The following is a 23861-nucleotide window of genomic DNA, read 5'->3' as shown; positions in this document are numbered from 1 at the left end:
CTGTGGTTCAGTGGTAGAGCCCCTGCCTAGAATCCCCCAGTGAGGGGCTGGGGTGTGGCTCAGAGGTAGAGCCCCTGCCTAGAATCCCCCACTGAGGGGCTGGGGTGTGGCTCAGTGGTAGAGCCCCTGCCTAGAATCCCCCAGGGAGGGGCTGGGAGCATATTTCAACAGTTGAATTCTTGCCTAAAATCTCCTAGTGGGGGACTTAATGGTAGAGCCCTTGCCTAGCTTGGGTCATGGCTCAGTGGTAGAATACTTGCCTAGAATCCCCCAGAGAGGGGCTGGTATTGTAACTCAATGGTAGAGATAGACTATGGCCCCAAACTGTAATCCAAGCCAACCTTTTCCCCTCTGACTTGCCCTTTAGCCACCGTGTTTACCACAACAACAGAGAATGAACTAGAACAAGGGTTTCCAGAGTGTGGTCTATGGATGAAAAGTTGAGTTAAATAGGAGGGCTAAGTTCTGGAATCTCACCATACAGGAAAGTGACTAGATTTGGCTTTAGTGTGTGCTTTAAATTAGCCAGAAGTAGACTGGGAACATGGCTCAGTTGCTAAAGTTCTTGGCATGTAAGCTTAAGGAACCGAATGGAATGCCCAGAAACCATGTAAATAAAGGCCAAATATGGTGGTGTGTGCTTATAATCCTAGCATTGGAGAGGTAAGTAGGCTGCTGGGGCTCACTGGTAAACTCTGGATAAAAAATGAGAGACCCTGTCTCAAAAAAACGAAACATAAATAGTATTCCTAAGGAATGATGGCACAAGTCATCCTCTGACCCCCACATACACACATCTACAAGTACACCTACACACACATGCATGTGTACACACAGAGACACATATACACACATACATATGAAAATGAAAATGAATTATCTCTAAGAGAATTTCCAATGTTTCACGACCAAAAAAAGAAAGAAACAAAAACTAGAAAGTGTTTGAGGTGATGTATATGTTAATTAGCCTGATTTAATTATTATACAATGCATACATGTATCAAAACATCACATCATTCCCTATAAATATGTACAGTTATTTTGTGTCAATCAAAGATGAAATGAAGCTAAACTAAGTCTTTGCGGGAACATATGCTGCCATTTCTCTTGGGTAAATGCCTAGGAATGGACTAGGCTGGATCTGATGCTATGCAGATGTCTACATTTTCAAGGGAAATGCTTGACAGTTTCCCAGTGTGAACATTTTATCTGGTATACCTACAGGAGAACTTAAGACTTCTAAGCCCTTCCTATTCCTGCTGTCCTGGTTGGCATTGTTGACTGAACACAGCCCGGAGTCTCCTGAGAAGAGAGTCTCAGTGGAAGGATTGCCCAGATCACACTCACTTTGGGAGAGAGTCTTGATTGTTACTTGACATAAAAAATGGTCAGCCCACTTTGACTCACTATTATATACTTAATAAACTTCATCACTCGAAACCAAAACTCTATCACAGACCATTCTCTGGAGCACACAAATTAAACAACCAGATTTGAGCCCACACAGGTGATCCACAGCCATCTAGCCCACGATTAGTGTTAAAAAAGAAAAAGCGTGATGCAGACTAAGTTGCTTATGGAGAAAGGGAAAGAGTTAGCTAAAAGCTTTTCTTCTTCTTCCTTTGATCCTATTTTACCACGACCTCCTTCAACCTATGCCTGTCTTTTTGAATGAATACTCAACAGAGAAAAGATCACCCCTTTGAGAGGGTGTTACTATAGTCTTAGTTTTAACTGCCAGCTTGTCACTACCTAGAATCAACTGGGAAAGGAGTCATAGTGAAAAATCATCTAGGTCAAGTTGGGCCTGTGGACACATCTATGGGAATCCTATTGATTGATGTTAATTGGTGTAAGAATGTCCAGCCCATTGTGGGCAACGCTATTCCTTAGGAAGAAATCCTGAAAGGTATACAAGAGGAGAGAACAAGTCAGCCAAGATGCATATTATTTATCTGTCTGTCTGTCTATTTATCTGTCTGTCTGTCTATTTGTCTCTCCCTCGCCCCCTTTCTCCCTCCCCTCCCCTCTGCCCTTGACTGTGCATGAGTTGACTGAGGATGTGATGTGTCCAGCTCCTTGAGTTTCTCCCTTGACTACCCTGAAATTATGGACTGTGATCTGAAATTGTAAACCAAATAAACCATTTCTTCCTCTGCATTGCATTTGGTCAGAATATTTCTTACAGCCACAGAATTGAAACCAGGACAGTTATATTTTGACATATGTAAGAATACAGCTATTGTGGGTTTTTTTTAATCTACCCACTTGGATAGAAACATTTAATACATTCTTGACTTTTGATTTTCTTGTTCTATAAATTTAAATTATATAACATGGTGTTTTGACACACATACACAGGGAAACAATAATTATAGTCAGGAGCACCAGTACATCCATTATCCCACCTACGTTTCTATTTTTGTGACAAGTTGCATTTTTGTTTTCGAGACAAGAGTGCCTAAAAAAAACTACACTTTGAGCAAAAATCCTGAAAAAGGGACAATATTATTAACTAGAGTCTTCATTTTAGACATTTACTTGTTAGATTTGTTAATCTGCTGCAGTTGTTGTTGTTGTGTGTGTGTATGTGCGCACACGCGCATGCGTGCGTGTGTGTGTGTGTGTGTGTGTGTGTGAGAGAGAGAGAGAGAGAGAGAGAGAGAGAGAGAGAGAGAGAGAAGTGTGAGCATGCTTTGTGTTGCATGTGTATATGAGTACATGATGTGAGTGTGGGTGCATGCACTCATGTGTATACACGTGGAAACAGAGGTCACCTTCAGAACCTTCCTCAGGAAGTCTCAGGCTCTCTCACTGAACAAAGGAGCTTGCCATTTGGATTAGGCTGATTGACCAGAGGGTTCCAGGGGACCCCTCCATATAGAACCCAAAGAGCTGGGATTACAGATGTACACCACTCAACTCTGTGTTTTACATGGGTGCTAAGGATCCCAAGCTCAGGTTCTCATGCTCACACAGCAAGCTCTTCACCCATTGAGCCATCTCTGAAGGCCACCATAGTTGTAAAACATATTTTAAACTGGCATACAGGGGGATGGGGGAACTGGAGAGATGGCTCAGCAATACAAAGTTCATTATTTCATCAGAGGACCTAATTTTGTTGCCGGCATCCATATTGGGCAACTCATAACTTCCCTGTAGCTATAGCTTTATGGGGTCCATGTCCCTTTCTGGGTTATACACATGCCTGCACACAGAGATAACAAGGTATATTCATAATCAGAAATAAAATCTTTTTTTAAGTTGACATACATATTCATATCCTGGAAGCAGTGCCAGTGGTTCTCTTCTCCAGACATATTTGACTCCAATCTGTTCTGGAAGACTTGTGCTTCTAAATGTTTTAGTATTGGGAATAGAGCAGCTTTTGTGGACTGGCTTCTCAGAAGCAGGAGGGGATTGCATTTTATGGTATGCTAACCATTGTCAGGGCCACTTAATGTGAAACTTCTTGGGACAAATAAAGCCCATGTGTTTAGTAGGATCCCTGTCCCCACTAACTACCAACTCCTCCTCGACAGTGCCTTTGATTTAAATGAAACTTTCTGTTCCTGAAGCCTACACCCTGTGGGCCTAGGAAATGATATTTCCTTCCCTTGAATAACTCAAGAACTTTCCAGATCTTGAGTAGCTCTTCTTTGTCTTTCAAAAACGAAAGAGATTCTGAGAGTCTGCCTTTTTCATATACTTCCTGCCAATTCTTATGGCTCAGTTTGGTTACCAGCCGTGTAGCAAGATTCTCGAGTTGGTTGAACATGGTTTTCATAATTTAACCCTGTTCTTCATGTACTCTCTACTCCTTCTTTCTTTCCTAATGATTTGCATGGATTATTTTTTTAATTTATTTTATTGTTAATTGTGGTGTGTCTGTCTGTCTGCCCATGTGTGTGTGTGTGTTTGTGTGTATGTGCCCATGTATCTGGATGCAGTACCCACAGAGACCAGAAGAAGGCATCAGACACGCCAGAGCTAAAGTTACAGTTGGGTGTGAGGTATCTGATGCCAGGGCTAGGAACCAAACTTGGGTCCTATGTAAGAGCAGGAAACACTCTGAGCCACCTCTCTCAAGGTCTTCTTTGTGTGTGTGTGTATGTGTGTGTGTGTGTGTGTGTGTGTGTGTGTCTGTGTTTCTGTGACATGGGGTCTTTGGTGAACCTTGAGCTTAGTACTTAGACTAGGGTGGCTGGCCAGGAACCCAGCCATCCTGTCTCTGCCTCCCGAGTGATGGAATTATAAACACAAAACACTGTGTTTGTCTTTTTCACTTGGGCTCTGTATATTGAATGAAGGTTGTCTTGCTTGTGTGGGCAGGCAATTATTGAATGTACCATTCCTCCAGCCCCCAAATTTGAGACAATACATTTGTGTGACCAGGACCCAAATACAATCCATGGTGACCTTTATCCACAAGAGTCAATGAAGCAGTCTCTCTGTTTCTGTAGTTTTCAATTTTGCTCGAGTGTCATAATAATGAAATCACAACATCTGTAACATCTGAGACTGGCTGCTTTTGCTCAGCATAATGTTATAGATTTATCTATATTGTTACTGTGTTAATAGCTCATTACTTCATTGCTAAGTAATTGTCTGATGTGTGGATATAGCACAGTTGGTTTATTGATAGTTCCTGAAAGTTTATGTGAGCTGAGCTGTTTCTCATTTGGGTAAGTGTGTGTGTGTGTGTGTGTGTGTGTGTGTGTGTGTATGCACATGTGCATTTGTGTGCACTGCATGTATCTGTGTGCCTGGTGTGTGTTTATGTGTCTGTATACATATGTATGCATGTGTGTTTTGAGGTCAACTACAGGCACCCTCTCAATTGCTTTCCACTCTATTTTTTTTTCTAATTTAACTTTTTATTGATTCTTTGTGGACTTTACATCATGCATCTCAATCCCACTCATCTCCCCGTCTCTTCATATCCACCCTCTGCTCTTGCAAAAAAAATAAAATAAAATAAAAACTCATATAAAACAAAATAAAATTTAAAAAAAAGAAAAGAAAAATCTCATAGTGGAAGCTGTAGTGTAACAGAGCGAGTCACACGGTGAACCATTTAGTCCATACAGCTTTACTTACAGGTGTTCGTTGAAAGCTATTGAGTTATTGGTCTGGCTCGAGGCCTCTGATTTCTGCTACACTATCAATACTTGGTCCTCACCGGGGCACCTCTTGGACATCCTGCTGTTGTCCATTGTCGTGGAGATCCTGAAGTTTTGAGTCTACAGGACATGCCTCTTGACATGCTCCAGCAGATCACAGACGGAGTGGATGCAGGGATAGATCAACTCAGCCCTTATTCTGGCCCTGGGTGGTTGTTGCTGAGTTGGTCAGTCTCCCCTCCCCGCCCCCCCCCCCCCCGGCTCTCCCTCATCCTCATCACCAGGTCAAGCTCTCACCTTATGCAGTAAGTAGCAAGGGGTGGTGCTGGTTCTCCCATTCTCGTGCCCTCGAGGCGAGCTCACTCACCCCTATACCACCCAGGCCCTTTCTACTGTGTTACTCAGGCGAGGTGTAGGGCTCAGTCTCCTGAGTGCCTCAGTCGGTGAGAAGCAGGGCCAGCTCTCTTGCTCTCGGGGACAGCTCTCCCACCAGGCGGAGAGGGGGCCAGGGAGAGCTTCTCTCCCTTGTCCAGTCTCTCTTATGGACAATGAAGGGTGGGGCCAGATCTCTCACACTCACTTTCTCAGGGCTGGCTCACCTGTGACCCTATCAACGGGGTCAGCGCTACTGTGCTGCCCCAGCGGTTTGCCAGGGGTCCTTACCCAAGTGCTCCAGCTGGAGAGGGGCAGACTCAGCTCTCTCTGCTGCCGCAGGTGGTGAGGGACGAGGTGAGGAGGGCGTCTTTCCCTTGTCCTAGCCACCATGGGGCAGACAAGGGGGGCTAGGGCCAGCTCTCCCCCTCTCATGTTCTCAAGGCCAGCTCGCCCGTGCCCCCACCAACAGGGTCAGCTCTGCCTTGCTGCCCAGGCAAGGTGAATGACTTGGTGCTGCAGTCAGTAGCGGGCAGGACCAAGTCTGGGAAGCTCTGTCCTCCTGACCCTCCGGGATAACAGGAGCCACAGATATCAGCACAGACCACAGCTGTGACAGGGCCACAGACCCAGATAGGCCCTTGGTAGCAGCCCAGGCCTGGATAGCACCACAGACCTGGGTGGCAAGTAGGCCACTCACTTCAGCCCACTCCTCACGACCTTCGCTCCTCAGCTCTGCCTCTCTCCACAGGTTATGAACTATTCTGTCTGTCTCTTCCACACCCCATATATTTGTTCACCATAATAGTGCCTGCCCGCCCGGCGCCACAAGTCTTAATAGCTCTGGGCATGCTCGTGTGTTCTCCTCTACACCCAGAGGACAAGGTTCCTCTTGGAACCTGGAGCTCACCAATTCTGCTGGACGGACTGGCAAATGGGCTCCAGAGATCCAACTGTCTCCACCACCCTGGCATTAAGAGTATAGGCATGTGCCACAGTACCTGGGTTTTTCATGGGTGCTGGATGCCTTCACTCCCTCAAATACTACGTGTAAGTCAGAGTTTTCAAAAAGGAAAGGAGCAACGCATGGATCCATATTAAGAGGAGGTGATTAGATCAGCCTACATGATATAGTCTGAGTACTCCAGTAAAGTCTGCACAGGAGAGGCTGGGAATCCAGCCAGTGGTTTCTCAGTCCACTGGCTAAATGCTTCAGCAACCCTAATGTGATGCTGAAGACCTCAGATCCCTGGGGAGTCGCTGGTCTTTGGTCTGCACTGGAAGCTGGATTCTGGGTTATGATGTCAGTGACGGCATGCATGAGTAAGAGGTAAAGACAAGCAGACGCCTGCATATACAGGCTGCCAATAGAATGTGCTGCCCACTCTAGGGAGGCTCTCCCCGCAACATGGAATACACTCACCGCCATGTGCAGAGGCATGTCTCTTCCTTGATGCCAGGTCTAGTCAGGTTGACAATCATGAGAAATCATCCCACCATGTTCCAACATGGTGGCCATTTTATAAAGCTTCTGTACGAGCAGACCAAGGAAAGTTGTAAATCAAGGCATTATTCGAAAATATTGGCAGAAATATCCAGTAGACAGTCTGTAGCAAAGCCTCTACTGTAGGTCTCATATCCCACCTAATAACATTTTTTTTAGTCCTTAGGTTGGTGGAAGTATCTTCCAAAAGTATCTTACAGTGTTTGTTTCTTCCAGAAGGGACTTTACCTGATACTCACAAGGATTTGGTGTCAAATACAGCAGTAGGCAGTAAGTGACTACTAGGGTTGCTAAAGGTAGAAACTTCGGCTGTGGACCTGTAACAAGCTTAACTCCACAACTTCTAGTCCGTCAGACCTGCAGAGCACTTAGCCTGGGTGCGGCATTTCTTCTGGGAACTTCCGTCCTCAGCAGAGCTGTCCAGTGCTCTTGGAATCGTGTTGTCCTCATTTCCATTGTGGGCCTCTCTACAAAGCAGTCCCCGGATCTGCCTGTCTCCACTTGCTTCTGCTAGAGAAGCTGCAAGATGCAGGAGACAAGCATGAGGATGGAGTTTGATCCTGGGCACCTCCAAAGACAAAAACAGCAACAGCAGCAACAGCAAAAAGAATCCAGCATGAAGGCTGTGATGCCAGCGTTGGGATGGTGGAGACAGAGGGATTCCTGGAGCTCACTGTCTGCCTAGTCTTGCCATGTAGGTGAGCTCCAGGTTCAGTAAGAGAATCTGTCTCAAAAAAACAAAGTGAGACATCTGCAAAGATGCTTTATTGCTGTGCAGAGACTCCACGACCAAGGCAACTCTTATAAAGGAAAGTATTTAACTGGGGGCTTGCTTGCAGTTTCAAAGGGTTAGCCTGTTATCATCATGGCGGGGAGCAGACGGGCAAGGCACGAGACCAGTATCTGATAGCTTTAAATCCTGATCCCTAGGCAGGAAGCAGCTGAACAGATGCTGAGCCTGGTGTGGGATTCTGAAACCTCAAAGCCCACCCCCCAGTGATGCTACTCCTCCAACAAAGCAGCATTTCCTAATCCTTCTCAAAGAGTTCAGCAACTGGGGACTGAGCATGCAAACCTATGGATCTATGGGGACCATTCTCATTCAAACCACCCCAGATGGTTAAGAATACTTGCTACTCTTCCAGAAGATCCAAGTTAGGTCCCCCGCGCCCTTGTTGGCCACACACAGGCATCTGTAACTCCAGTTCCAGGGGACTGGGTGCCCTCTTCTGGCCCCTGAGGACACCCGCACACACAGATACACACACACACACACACCTGTAATTAAGACTTTTTAATCTTCAAAAAAAAATGCAGAAGAGGCAAGCTTCCAAGCTTGAACAGAGGATGTGCACATGTTTAATGAGCCATTTTCTTCAGAAGTTCTCGGGTTTGTTTTTAGCACTAAGAATTCAGGGTCCAGGTGTCTGCCTTTCAAAGCAGAAACTCTAAACACAACAAGGCTCTTTAAATTGCATGCAGTGATAAGGGTCTGCAATTCCATATATTTGGATGGCAAAGAGTTCAGAAGATCATGAGTCCAAGGACTTGCTTGGGTTAGAGAGTGAATTTAAGGGGACAGCTGGAACAATCAGGGGACCTTATCTCAAAATAAAAAGTGAGGAAAAGATTAGGGATAGGAATCAGTGGTAGAGCACTTGTTTGAGATCTGCCAGTGAGGGGCAAGGGGTGTGGCTAGGTGGTGAAGGATTTGCCTAGAATCCCTTAGTGAGGGGCTGGGTATGGCTAAATGGTAGAGCACCTGCCTTGCATGTGTGAGGCCCTGGATTCAATCCCCAGTACACTTACAACGATAATAATAAAAGCAAGCCCCGTTAAGCCGGCTTTGAAGCCTGGTTCGTTTCTCCCTTTATATAGAACACAGCATCTGCTTAATGGACACCCAGCATACGGGAGGAAATATGGTATACATGAGGAAAAGGGAAGTTTGCCCATAAATCATGTGAGTGGAACCAGTGTTTTAAACAATGCCTAAGGGGCAAATAATGTTTATAGTCATTCTGGAAACACAGATCTGGGGAAATTACCTAGTAAAAGCCTTGCAAATTTCAGTTCCTTTATCAGAAAACAAACGGCCTCTGGATGATTCCTTGCGATACCTGTTAGGCCCATTTATTCTCAATATTAATAAAGTCTATCATTTGACATTATGGGTTTATATTTGCGGTTTCTGGGGTCAATTGCTGCCATTGACGACTGTACAGCTAGTGGCTTAAGACAACCACAGTCTGGACACTCTTCCCATTACAATTAAGTCGGCAGCTCTCAGCCTATGGGTCACGACCCCTTTTGGGGGGCGGCTTTGAACAACCGCTTCATAGGAGTCACCGAAGACCATCAGGAACACAGATGCTTACATTCCAATTCATAACAGTAGCAAAGTCACAGTTATGATGAAGCAACAAAAATAATTTTATGGTTAGGGGTCACCACAGCGTGAGGGATTGTATTAAAGGATCGCAGCATTAGGAGGGTTGGCAGCCACTGAATTAGGCTGGTTATCTCAGATGCTCTTCAAGTGGTCTTGAGACCAGAAAGCCAGAGGGGGGCAGTTCTGGACACGAGAAGAAAAAGAGACATCCTCCAAATGCTAGCCAAGAGGAGGCCTCTCGCCAGCGGAGAATCACCAATTCCAACACGATTCACGGCAGCTTAGGCCTGCCTCCCTCTGCAGCTGAAACCCTGTCATTTTCTAGGAATCCCTCCAGAAGCCCCGCTTACAGGGCAAAGTCACATCAAAAACTACTTGTGCAACCCTAGCGGTGGCCACTTTTATTCTATGAGGCTGTAATCCCATCCAAGGCACCTTCAGAGCCTCCGTGATCAAAGGACGGTGCAGAGGTAGAGGGACAGGCCCTGAGAAACCTGCAGAATGGTGTCTGCCCCCAGCAAAACTGTAGCCATCTTTATCGGATCACCCATGCCTGCTTGCAAGCATCTATTGTGCTGGAGCCTGTGAAACCTTGACATGACATTCCCTCCAAGAAAGAGAGTATGGGGAGTGTCATTGGGCCCTTGCCTCAATTTCCAGTCCCTCTTCCCAGCCATTTGTATGCAATTCTGCCTTAGTTATAGATGGTCTCAGAGGGCTGAAGATTATAGCATAGTCTGTAGGAGATACTGGGGTATAGAGAGTATATAGTATATGGCATATAAGAGATGTTAGCGTATATTTAGTATATAGGGTGTAGGAAGTGTTAGCGTATATAGCGTATGGTAGAGATTGCATTGAAGTACATAGTGTATATAGTATGTGGTCTATAGGACTGCTAGGGTATAGAATACATAATATATAGCCTAAGAGATTGTAGAGTATATAAAGTATATAGTACATGGTCTAAAGGAGGTTCTAGGGTATATAGCCGGTTCTAGAGTATATAGCATATGTTTTATAGGAGGTGCCCAAGTCTATAGAGTACATATGAGAGGTGCTGGAATATGTAAGGTGGTTAATTGGAGGGTAGCTTTATATACGCAGCTATGGGGAAGCTGCCATCCAGTGTGGCTGCTTTGGGGTACCCCGTGCTCCTGCCCAGAACCCTTCACAATGTTCTGTGAATAAACACAATCAATTCATTAGGTCCCCAGGGGAAACTGTGGTTGGATTATACTTTGGTTTGCCTCTGGGAACCCTTGAGCACTGTTTTATGTTCAATAAAACCCCAACTTCACCCTGACTCACACTGAAGTTCTCCTCTACACTGAAACCCCAAGTCCTGGCTTTGCCTGAGTTGAGATCCCAAAAATGATTAAGGGAACTTATTGAATCAGATTGCTGAGGGTAACAGCTTGGAGCTTTATCTGTCCCCACCCCTGCCCCCTGACAGTCACGTGACTGATAGCCAGTGACTCTGTACTTGGTTCCTGTTCTCGGTAGATTCTCCTATTCACAAAGCAGCACGACCTCACCCTGGTGGGTCAGAGCTCCCCCAAACCACAGAAACAGAAGCTACATGGACTTAGACAAGACAGGATGTTATTTTCACTGCTGGCCATTGGTTCAAGTTAGTCAAGTCAGCATCCTCAGGTCAGTATGGGACAGGGACAGAGGTGGTAGGGTGGGGTGGGGGAGTTCCCGTCAGTTCAGCGTCAGTTCAGAGGAGGAGGGGTGAAAGAGAGGGGGGAGGTCTTAGTCACTTTCCCCATCGCTGTGACAGTATACCTACCAAAGTATAACTTTAAGACACAAAAGCTTCATGCCTGGCCCACAGTTTGGGGGTTCAGTCAAATCATAGCAGCAAGGTAATAGCACAAGAGGCGCTCGCAGTTGGGGAGGGACAGAGTGCAGGTGCTCAACTTGCTTTCTCCCATTTTACTCCATCCGGGACCCCAGCCAAATGGGATAGTGCCGCCCATATTTACGGTGGACCAATTACAGCTAAGTAGGACAGGCGTGTACACGAGAGCACTCATACGAATGTACCACATACCACACGTGCACAAAATGCACAGAATATTAAAATAGGAGAACAGATTAGTTCAAGAAAATCTGGGATTGGGATGCCTGTTGCCTCCTGTACAAGATGGTGCACATTAAGAAGAGTGTGCCTCTGAGAATTGCTGCAAGCATTAAAGAGAAAAAAAAATCATTTAATTTTGCTCAAGTTCACACTTCTTCAACTTACATCACACAACAGTCTTTCACAAGATGCTTATTTCTCTTAAAACCAGCATCCCGTGCGATCTCCTTTGGGAAACACCATCGTGGACTCATCCTTGGATCTGTGAGCAAATCCAATTAACTTTATTTCAAATCTCAAGCATCTGAGGGAAGAGCTAATGGGTGTTGCATTTTCTTACTAAGCTGTTTCTTTCATGGTGACTCCGCACCAGATGACACCCGAAGTGTGAGCCTTTTCATAAACAGCAGAGCGAAAACCCTCGGCAGAGCTTCACGCTCCATCCCGGGGATGGAAGCCGATGTTCTCAGCATTAGAATTGCAAATACTTTCCACTCAAGTGCTCAAGTGTTTCCCAACCCTATAACTTTACATTTGGGGATGTGTCTTTCAAAATGAATTGCATAATCTTTTTTAAATTTTTGGTTATGGAATTAATTGCTTTTTTTGCTTTGATTGATTTTAAGGGAGGAAAGGAGGAGGGGGGAATCCTTGCATGTAAAACAACTTATTTTGAAAATAAATATAAACCTGAGTTTCCTCGGGGAAGAAATGATTGACAGGACTGTTGTGGAATATTTGAAAAATAATGAGAGAAAGAGGGAAAAGCATTGTGGGAAGAGAAGCATAGATACGGGCAGAGAATTCTGGGACAGGATGCCAAGCTTGTGATGAGGGAAGAAACAGCTGGGTGGGAGAAAGGCGCCAGGTTATGTGTTACCAGAGGCTTTAGGGCAAAAACTTGAACTCCAGCAGCCCTACCTAGGGTATTCTTAAGACAAACCCACCCTGGATGTCACTTCTGGAATATCTCAGGAGGTCAGCCTTGTAAACTAGCCAGGGATGTATCAGGGAGAACCTGTGGGACCTTATCAAGATATCTAATGTTGTAGAGATGCATAATGGCCCCCAAGAACACAGACTGCCTATAGTCTATCCATAATAGTGAATGTTTCCAACACAGTGAGATTCAGACCACAGCTGTGTCTATGAGGATGTTTCCAGAAAAGTTTAGCTGAGGAGGGAAGACCTTCTCCGAATGGGTACAGCATCTGTGTATGGGCTAGCATCATGAATGACATATATGAGCTGAACACCAGCATCCGTCTCTGCCTGCTTCCTGACCATGGATGCCATGTGACCAGCTGCCACATGCTCCTGCTGCCATGCCTTCCCCACCACGGTGAATCGTACTTTCAAACTGTGAGCCAAAATGAACCCTCTTATCAGGTATTTGGGCATAGCAATGAGAGTATGAGCTGATATAGGGCATATTACTATATGATACAGAGAGGCCATCCGAAAAGCTTCCTAGATAGGTGACAAATGGGAGTAAATAAAATTTCATCTCAGGGCTGGAGAGATGACTCAGCAGGATTCAGAGCACTTCCTCTTGCAGAGGACCTGAGTTCAAATCTCAGAACTCACATTAGGCAGCTCACAGTCACATGTGACTCCAGCTCTGTGGGATCTAATGCCATTTTCTGGTCTCTGCAGACACTTGAAGCATGTACGCATACCCGTACATAGACACACTTACATATACATGTAAAAATGAAATAAATCTTTGAAAAAAATACCATCTCATACAATTAAGTATTTCTGGAAAACATCATGCATACTGTTTTGATTTACTGATTGGCACAGATCACATATGAACTGTTCCCCCAAAGAAAGCTTCTGTATTGATGGCTCCGTTTTAAATGACAGTAACATGTAATTCTGAGGCCTTTGGGATATGTTGGATCATGAAGAATCTTACTTCATAAATTCATTATTTTATGACTTTCTACCGAAAGGAGCTGGCTTGAAATTATCATTCGGAAGAATTCATTAGGGGAGTTACAGACTCATGGCCATAGGCAGCCATGATGAGGCCTTGAAGAAGGGCATCCAAATTCATAAGACAAAGCAGGTTTGTTGGACAATAGGCTTTTTTAGAGAGGCAACACACAGACACACACACACATTACCCCAGACAGGGAACCCACAATGGACTAAAGTAACAATAGTATTAAACTCCAACATGCCTGTGACCCAGCCTCCATGCTAAAAGTCAGGAAGGCACTGGTAGAGACTAGTCATCCCTCAAGCTTGTCTGAGGACTGCAGATCAAGATACAGAACTCTCAGCTCCTTCTCCAGCACCATGTGGACATACACACCACCATGTCCCACCATGATGATAATGAACTAAGCCTCTGAACTGCATCAGCCACCATTAAATGCTTTCCTTTATAAGAGTTGCGTGGCCATGGTGTCTTTTCAGAGCAATAGAAACCCTAACCAAGACAGCATGCCCCATAATTGGTGAGAGATCCTGCTCAGGAAGTAAGGTAGACGGTCAGTGAGACAGCCAGTGGGTAAATGTGCTTTGCTTGCCACCGAGCCTGAAGGCATGAGTTGTCTCTGAGCCCCACATGGTAGAAAGAGGGAGCACACTCCAGTCAGGTGTCTCCTGACCTCCACACTCCACACATACCATGGCACATAAGCCGATACAAATGCAATGAAATCAATAACTAAATAAATGTAAAAAAATTAATAATATGGTTCAGATGAAGGAGGAAGACACCTGACATTCCACAAGTATGTGTGTGCAAGCATGCACTTGCACGTGCACACACACACACACACACACGCTCACACAGAAATCTAAGTTAGCCGAACATAATAAAAAAAGTTATTACTAGCCTTTCCACTGTGTTCTGTCCCAAAGAAATAACAGTGAACACAACACATTAAGATTTGTACTTTTGCTCTCCGTGCTTGGCTTAGGTTCCAGCGACATGGCTAAACGCACCAAGAAAGTCTGGATCGTCGGGAAATACGGGACCCGCTATGGTGCCTCCCTCTGGAAAATGGTGAAGAAAATTGAAATCAGCCAGCACGCCAAGTACACATGCTTCTTGTGTGGCAAGACCAAGATGAAGAGACGAGCTGTCGGCATCTGGCACTGTGGCTCCTGCATGAAGACAGTGGCTGGCGGGGCCTCTGCCGTCACAGTGAAGTCTGCCATCAGAAGACTGAAGGAACTGAAAGACCAGTAAAAGTGCTACCATTTGATACACAAGCCTACTACAATAGTGCACAGCCAACTAAATAAATGGGTTAATTTACGTAAAAAAAAAAGATTTGTACTTTTTAGGTCAAAATATTGACAGCAGGGATCTCGACACAGCCTGCTGTCCTCTCTCTAGCCACTGTGCCCACACACCTGCAAACACTCGGTCTCCCAGATGACTTCCCTCTCTAGTGGCTCCTTGGCCTTCCTTGCTGTTGACAGACGTTCTTCCACAGCCTCACTCCTGCTCGTGGGTCCTGTTCTGTGCTGTGCCCGCTGTGGAAAGTGCCGGTTTGCAGAGCTGAGGATGTCTCTGTGCGGTTCTCACATCTGAGTGCCAGCAGATGGACAGACTCAGATTTAGCTCTCTTGACGATACTTAGATGTCAATGAAGTGACTTTGGGAACTACTGTGGAGTGGAGAACATATCCTCCGCTGACTGAGGTGTCTGGCCGCTCTGCCCAAGACTGTGAACCATGGCATGGATTTTGCCTAGTCTATCAACAGCTTTAGTTAGGAACCAGTCATTGAAGTTTTTCCAACTTGCCATTTTCTCCTCTCCCTTTTCTTTTTCCTCTTGTCCCCTTCTTCCTCCATCTTAACTGTCTGTTCCTTTTCCTTATCCTCCTCCCCTTCCTTCTCATCCTCTGCCTGCTTCCTCTGCTAATTTTTGATGCAAGTTCTTGCTATTTAATCCAGATGGGCCTTTAACTCACAATGCCTCTGCCTCCGCCTCCCAAATTCTGAGATGCGCACACATGCACCTCCATACTTAGAAACTTACTTTGTTTTGTGGTCTGGAAAAGTCCTTTTCAGTGCACATTGCTAACTGTCATGAAGACTTGTCAAAAAGTTTCAATGAACTTTGAAATTTTTTTTGAGTTGCATTTTTTTAAAAAAAATCAAGTTGAATTTTGGCTTTGGACCAGAGCAGAAATTCTAAAAATTTCTGAAATAGCCTTAAATATGCTTCTACCATTTGCATCATATATTCGCAGCATTGACAATTATAAAATCAAAATATTGGTCAATATTGAAAAGCATTGAGGATGGTTTACACCCTATGGCATCAAATGCAGCCAATATTTAATTCTTTATGAAAAAATAAGCAAGCACACCATTCATATGCAAATAATTATTCAATGTTAATAAGTGAGAAAACTGTATATACACCAGGAATTGCTTTAAAATAAATTTCTTTATGATTTGTTATCAGTAAATGTTGAATTTTTATGCTTAGTTTACATACCTAGGATTGTTTACAAATTCCCAAGTGAAAAGGGTGGTGAGTGAGCAATAGAATTGCAGTCTTGCTTGGGTCTGGGGGGATGATTCAGCCAGTAAGGTGCTTCCTGCGCAAACATGAGGATCTACCTTCAGGTCCCCAGCACCTACATAAAAAGTTGGATTTAGACCCACAGTTGTGATCTCAGTATGCTTGCTAGACAGTTAACCTGTACTCAGACTCTTGAATGAATGAACACACACACACACACACCAAAGAAGGAGGAGGAGAGAAAGGGAAGAGAAAGGTAGAGAAGAAGAGAGAGAGGGAGCAAGGGAGGAAAGAAAGAGGAGGAAGGGAGGAATACTATGATGAGGAGTCTGGGCCTCTACAGTTTGGGAATGTTACAGATCACTGTCCCCTGGACACAAGATAGCCACTGTCCTTCTGAACTCTGAGCAACTGTAAATACTCCAAAGAGACTTGCACAAAGTTGGGTCTACTGACTTTCCTATTGAGAATATTTGAACAGAGAGCAGCTGCGGTAGAAGGACTTTTTCCCACCACTGGTGTAGCCACCCTTAAGTTTCCCATGCCCCTTTCAGTACCCACTTCACCCACACTCCCTTAAGAAACTACATAAACACATCATTCCGACAAAGCTGGACTTGGGAGGAATCAAAACTTTGCTTCATCTGAGATTCTTCAGGAAGAATTTTCCCAGCAAAGAGCCCGGGTGAGTGATAGACATTTTTCCAAAGATTTCTCAAGGCAGGAGCTTCAAGAGTTGCCCACAGCCAAGCTTTCCATCTAAGGAAGACTCAAAAGACCCATCACAGCCCCTACATCATTGCACAAGGGAGTCCTGTGGCCAGAAAAAGGAGCAGAGATAGGTGGCCATTCTAATGCGTTCTTTTGAGATAGTCTCACTATGTAGCTCAGGCTAGCCTCAAATTTACAATATCCTCTACCTCAGCCTCCCAAAGGTTGGAGTGATAGGTGTGCACCACCATACCAGAAGCTAATGCATTCGTAATCCTACTTCTTGAAGAGCCGCATAGATGGAAGGCATAGGAAGACGTCCATTGGGAAGGCATGGTGAGAGTCAATTCTAGATAATCCTGAATTTGGCCTCATGAAGACCTCATACTGCCTATGACAGAAACAATGACTGTATCAGCAGAGACAACTGGCAAACAGAGCCCAAGAAGGCATAAAGACTCTGGGAAGCCAGTGAAATAGAATATTTCCTCAGTCCTCAGGTTCTTTCTTCTATCAGACAACCTGGTTATAAAAAGAGAACGGAAAGGTTGGAGAGATGGCTCAGCAGTTAACAGTGCTCACTGCTGCTGCAGAGGACTTACATTAGGTGATGCACAACTTGTGATAACTCCATCTCCAAGGGATCCGGCAACCACTGTGACCTCCATACGCATAGCATATGCAGGCAAATGAATGGACGCTGGGCATGGTGCTACACGCCTTTAATCCCAGCACTTGGGAGGCAGAGGCAGGTGCAACTCTGTGAGTTCCAGGCTTGTACTGCCATGCCTGGCAAAGTTTTCTGATCTACACTGCAGGTTTCAAGTCAGAATGGCCTCTCTGAAAGACGGTAGAGAGGAAGTAGGAAAAGTGGGTGGAGAGGGAGAGGGGATGAGCAGACAGGGAGGGAGAGGGAGGAAGAGAGAAGAGTGACTTGCCTCAGCCTCCACCCTTCAATCCAAACTGCTCAGGGACTTAGAAGATTTTAGAATGAAAGGTCAAATTGAAATCGATTTTAAGAATGAGGTTTTAAAATAAACTGAGTGTTTGAGGCCAGAATGAAGGCCAGAATGTGACTGCATCTGAGGGGTTAGCAGTCGCACACCCTGGAGCTCAGCCCTGAAGGCGGGAAGGTCTCAAGCTTGAGACCAACCTTGGCTTCACAGACAAACCCAGCACCTAAAGAAAACAAATGCTACCACCTAAAAATAAAAGAAGGAAAAAGCATTAAACAAAAAACACTACCACCAAAACCAACAAAAAGGTATCTCCATGATAGTAAAGGACCTTTTGGCTCCTGACAAACTGTAAACAAGGCAAAAGTTTCATCGTCCACACCCTTGAAGCTTAGCTCTCAACAGCTAAGTCAGCTAGCATTACTTTTTGACTCCATAGAAAAACATTAGATGCCTCGCCTTGGTGAGATAGTCTCCCTTAATTTTACCTGGAACAACAATTTTATAATCTTCATGCTTTAAAAGTTACGCAGACTTTCTGTTTCTGCTTTTCTTTTGTAAAGATTTTTTTAAAATCCTGTGTAAAGGCATGTGTGCCTGTGCACGTGGGAGCGCAGTACCTACAAAAGCCAGAAGAGGGTGTCAGATTCCCCCAGAACTGGAGTTCCAGGCACTGGTGGGCCCTCAAGAGTGGGCGTTGGGAACCAAACTTGGGTCTTCTACAAGAGCTCTTAATTTCTGAGGCATATCTCAGCCATCTACTCTTAATTATTAATTCTGCGTTATTGCTTGGCCTCTGGTTTCTATCAGCCCTTCTGTGGCTGGTTTTCTATCAGGCCCCACAGTCTGTGTCCAGTAGCCATTGCTTGACTTTCTTGTGCTGGAATCTCTTGTACAAGATTTTGTATAGTTTCTTTCCCTTTTTCTCTCTTTTTTTTCTTTCTTTTCTTTTGTAGTTTCTGGTATAGTTATATGTGTTAAGTTTTTTAATAGACTATCTTTTAATTATTCCTTAATCTTTTCATACATGGAAACAATGTATTGATTACATCTACCCCACTTTTCTGCTTCCCCTTCCCACTTTACATCCTGTCATTTAGAATTCGTTTTTATTCTGATTTTCTTGTATCCCACTGAGTCCCATTAGAGCTGCCTGTTGGGTGTTGTCTGATCTTTTTTCTCACTCTGGTGCAGGTCCTGTGCAGGAATCCACAGTTGTCCCTTCATGAGGGCAACGACCACTTAATCTATAAGAAGCACTTATTTGTTTGATGAGACAGGGCCTCACGTAGCCTAGGCTGGCCTCATCCTCACTATAGACAAATCACCAAAGACAACCTTGAACTCTCGATCCTCCTGCCTCTACCTCTGGAGTGCTAGGCTGGCAATTCAAACAATGTGCCACCATGCCTGGCCGTGTTTTCTCGGGCAGCTGGGAACGAACAAGCAGTCTCTGCCTACATCTTGATTCTAAATTTATTTGACTAATTTGATTCTCCGGCCATCACTTTTACCTTTAACTGTTTCAGAAATGTTCTGATTCAGGTTGTGCATTTTTTTTTGTCACAGAATGGCTTTGTATGTTAACTCCCCCATCTCAGGCATCTTCTTAGACCTTTTAAAGATCTCTGGGAGGATAAATATCAGAGCGGTTGCAGGGATTAAGATTACTTGGCTTCAAATACCTGACCCAGCCACTTAAAAGCTTCATGACCTTAGGATCATAGAGAAAGGGATAAACCAGCCCATCTAAATACAGAAAATACAGCCCGTGTGTTCCCTAATAGAAAGAAGAACCTTGAATGTGGTTGCATTTAAAGGGCAGACAGATGAGCAGAAGGAGAGGCACCTGTCCGGAGATACAAGAGGATGGAAGCAGAGATTACACAATTTTTTTTTTTTGGTTTTTCAAGACAGGGTTTCTCTGTGGCTTTGGAGCCTGTCCTGGAACTAGCTCTTGTAGACCAGGCTGGTCTCGAACTCACAGAGATCCGCCTGCCTCTGCCTCCCGAGTGCTGGGATTAAAGGCGTGCGCCACCACCGCCCGTTTTAGATGCTAAGACAGAAGGTCAGAAAAGGTTAGATCACGAAGGCGCCTGTATGAGTGAGGCGTTAAGGAACTGTATCCTGTAGACATGCTCTTCTCTGGGGATCGAACCTAGGACTTTCCACATGGTAAACAAGCGCTCTCCTATAAAGTACACTGCAGCCCCTCCCTGGAGGATTTTAGGCAACCGTTCTATGACTGAGTTGTACAGCCAGCCCCTCACTACTGTATCCTCAACAAGTCTCCTGATATTAAACTACATCTCCAACCTCTTTTAACTTTCCATTTTGAGGCAGGTCTCACTGCATTATCCAACTCACCTTGGACTCCCTCTATAGCCTAAGCCCACCTTGAAGTTGCCATCCTCTTGCTTAAGCCTCTCCTAAATAGCCTAGGTTAACAGCCTCTGCCACCAGGCCCAGCAGACAGGCATTTTGTAAGTGCAAGCCCTGTGCTTTGGCATAGTATTCCAGACACACAGGGAGCATCAAGCTATCCTCCCCTAATCCCCTAAACTGGTAATATGAGCTGATACAAGCTCTCTTCTAAACACCATTTTAAATGTAAACTAAACAAATACACTATGGCAGAGGCTGCAAAAATAAGCATTTATTCAAGTACTTATGGTGGTGCACAATGAGTCCATAGAAGGCCCATCCAATCCTTTAAGGTCCTTGAAATGTTGCAGGGGTCACCAGGAGACCCCATGTGCCTCCCTGCATCTTCTCGGTGCAGGTTTTACTCCCTCTGAGACAATCCAGCCCTCCCTAAGCCAACTACAATGACAGTATTAAGTGATTGCGTGTGTGTGTGTGTGTGTGTGCAGAGTATGTACATGTCAGTGTATATGTGTAGGGGTACATCCATACATGTGTACGTGTATACATGTGTGTAGAGGTTAAAAGTGGAAAACCTGTATCTTCCACTACATGGCTCCTTTTTTGTTGTTATTTGTTGGTTTTTTGGTTGGTTGGTTGGTTTTTGGCAAGGTCTCTCACTAAACCTGGAGCTCACAGACGGGGCTAGATTGTTTAGTCACAAGCTGTAGGAATCTTCCAGCTCTGTCCTTCTCCTTTCAACACTGGGATGCATAGACACTTAACCATCCTGTATCTTTCACAAGGGTGTTGGGGATTCAAACTCAGGTCCTCTCGCTCACTCAGCAAGCACTTTATTGACTGAGCCATCTCCCCAGCCCCTTAAATGGCTTAATGGTACTAACACCCTGGCCCTTCAGGAGCCACTGCCCCCAAACAGAGACCAACCAAAGATGGCATTACCCACTAATCCTGATGTATTTTCAATTTATGCAATCGAGAGTACATAGGTCTGCCCTGTCCCTTGCCAACCATGATTAATGGCCTGGCCCCGGCTAAGGTCCAAAAGAGAAAGGAACCCAGAGAAGCAAAGGCAGGGGGTTTATATTATCGTGACTACAACAGACTCATTCGATGGTGTCAGCGCCGACTGTGGGCTCTGATTATGAAATATGATGCATGTTGAATGTAATGACTTTTTCTGCCCTTCTAGGGAGTTCACTGCTTCCCAATGTCATTTCTGTTCTCATCTGAGTGGTAATAAAAGGAATATCATTGACTGTCGGAGCGCTGTGACCACTGTGTGTTTTACAATAAATTGCATTTCAAGACCTTTCATCCCAGGAGAAAACTGTGTGGCCGGAAGGATGATCCTGAGCTGGGTTCCGGGACCCCAATCTCTTCAGCAATGGGGAGCTTCACTTTTTAGGGAGCAATTCCCAAAGAACATTCATTTTTCAAGCAGTTCTATAGCAACGGCCAGTTTGGACGAAGGAGGGAGATGATAAAACGTAGTCTCCTAAGCAGAAAAGACTATGATGCATCCAAACTAAGGAGGAAAGGACCAGTCCGTGCCTCTGCACTAGCTCCAGTGATGAATGACCATACACCAGCGAGGCCCCAACCTTAGAGTCTGACCTCTGGCAACTTCAAAATAGGAAAATTGGAAACACGGGTTCAAAAGGAGAAGGCAACCTTGAAAGTCCTAAGCACTTGGTCTTTTTAACTAAGCCTTGCCCTTCGTTATTCCATGTGGATGAGGTGACATTTTGTTTGCCGTACCAAATGCTTAAGGGAAAAAAATATTTTTGCACTGCTCAGGATTGAAGGTAGGACTTTGCTTATGTGAGGCAAGTGCTCTAGCCTGGAACCATGCCAGTGTCTTGCTGGGGGGGTTCTAGGAAAGTGCTCCGCTGATAAACATGTCTGTAGGCCCCCCCTTTTAGTTTTTATTTTGTGGCGGGTTCTTTTTAAGTTGTCCGCCCTCATCTGGAACTCAGATTGTAGCCCATACTGTAGTCCATGAACTTGTGAGTCTCCTGCCTCAGCCTCCTGAAAACGGGCATTACAAAGCCATTGCCCTGAAGCTCGGCTCTGACAACACTTAAAGGATGGAACATGGTTTTGATTCATGGTTTCAGAGGGTTCCGGTCATGGTGTTTTGGTCCTGTGCACTTGGGCTGAACATCATGGCAGGTACTATTTGTGGCCCTAGCTATTCTTCACTTCTTGAAGGACAGGATGCTGGAAAATGGGGCATAGGAAGGGGCCAAAGTAAGGTATGTCCTTCAGGGACTATCCCACCACTAACTACTGTTTCTAACTATGCCTCATGCCCAACCTTTTTCCATTTCCCAATGATGCCTTCATATTAGAACTCTTATCAAGAGATTGATTCCTTCATTAGATCTAGAACTGTGGTGTGGCTTGTTCACATCTCTGCAGATCAGAAAGCAGGGGGCTTGAGCTGGAAGTGAGCCAACCATACATAACCTTCTGCCCTCGGTGATTCACCTCTGCCAGCCAATCACTGACCACCTGTAATCAATTACTGCAACCCTTGGTCCTCTGCGAGCATTTCATATCCCAGTCACAACAAAAGGGACCAAAGGTCGGGCAGGCAACCCCTCATCTCTCACTTGCACTGGGTGGATTATCAACCTACAGAATCAAGCATCTTCTTGAAGAGTCACAGATCATTTCTGGGCATGTCTGTGCTAAAGGGTGAGGAAGCCAGGCTCTTCTGGAACTTACCCCCCATACCTCAAGACCATGGAAGTACTTCGTTAAGGCTTGGAGGTAACACTTTGATGACATCTGAAGGTCCCTCTTGTTTTGTCTAAAATGCAATTTGGTCAACTGTTCCCTTTGGCCATTACCAACTCTCAACCATTGAAACTGCTCTATTTTCACTGTAATAATTCCTGGCTCACGGGGACCAGGGAGCCAAGGGAGGCCAGAGCCAGAGGTTGGTGATGGGTTAGATGGCTCCAGGAGTAAAGCGCTTGGCTTATGTCAGTGCAAAAATAAACATAGCTCTCACCTCCAAGGAGACGAGAGTCAAATATGAGTGACCATGGCCTGGGAACACAGATTTAGGTTACCTCAGATTCCATGTTCCAACACTGTAACTGGTTGACGTTTTGATAGACACAGAACTCCGATAAAGAAAGCCATAAATTGAGGCACTTTTCAGATTCGCTGGTGAAAGCATTAGGCAGGTATTCAGGTTAGAATGAGTTGAGGAAATCTTTGCTATAAGCCTCAATTGGTGCCTGATGACATTCTTAGGCTTTTGGTTCATAAAAAGCTGCATCCTGTATGTACATTCCGAAAGATTTGCCTAACAGTTGCGGTGACGTTAGCTCACGCATAGAAGAAGACAGGAAGTGGCTATTCAGGGGGCTGAAGGTGGCCCAAGATAATTTGGCTCTGGACTTGAAACTCTCCAGACTCCCTACAATCAATCAGCCATGCAGAAGGCTCAGTGGTGGGGACAGCTTCTTTGCCAGAACTTTCAGTCATACTTTCAAGTGTGAAGACCCGAGTTCGAGTCCCCAGAACCCATGTTGAAAAGCCAAGCATGGAGGCCTATGCCTAGAATTTCAGTGCTGGAGAGGTGGAGACAGGAAGACTCCTGGGGTTCACTGGCCAGCCAGTCTAAACAAATTGCTAAGCACCAGGGCTGTGGGAGATTCTGTATCAAAAAAACAAGGTGAGCAGCACCTAAACAACCACACCTGAGGTTGTCTGCTGGTCTCTCTGTGTGCACATACATGTGCACCCAGTATGCGGGGGCGGGGGGGGGCGGGGGGAGAGAGAAAGAGACCCTGGCGACAGCTACTACGTCT

At 45.2% G+C, this 23861-nt stretch overlaps 1 protein-coding gene across 1 annotated transcript; it reads left to right on the top strand.

Annotated features, from left to right (window-relative positions):
• Positions 1–14427: 14427 nt before the first annotated feature.
• On the top strand, positions 14428–14762 carry LOC142840702 (large ribosomal subunit protein eL43-like). Its single transcript, XM_075957286.1, has one exon. It carries the CDS (start codon positions 14428–14430, stop codon positions 14686–14688), a length of 261 nt encoding a protein of 86 aa, XP_075813401.1. The 3' UTR covers positions 14689–14762.
• The last annotated feature ends 9099 nt before the right edge of the window (positions 14763–23861 follow it).

The sequence above is a fragment of the Microtus pennsylvanicus genome, chromosome 1 (assembly GCF_037038515.1).
Source record: "Microtus pennsylvanicus isolate mMicPen1 chromosome 1, mMicPen1.hap1, whole genome shotgun sequence".
Classification (NCBI taxonomy): domain Eukaryota; kingdom Metazoa; phylum Chordata; class Mammalia; order Rodentia; family Cricetidae; genus Microtus; species Microtus pennsylvanicus.
The sequence above is the reverse complement of the archived record's forward strand: the minus strand, read 5'-3'. Positions and strand labels throughout refer to the sequence as shown.

Bases quoted from the DNA above. Each gene is read 5' to 3' on its own strand.
- LOC142840702 (XM_075957286.1), top strand. From the start codon at position 14,428: ATGGCTAAACGCACCAAGAAAGTCTGGATCGTCGGGAAATACGGGACC.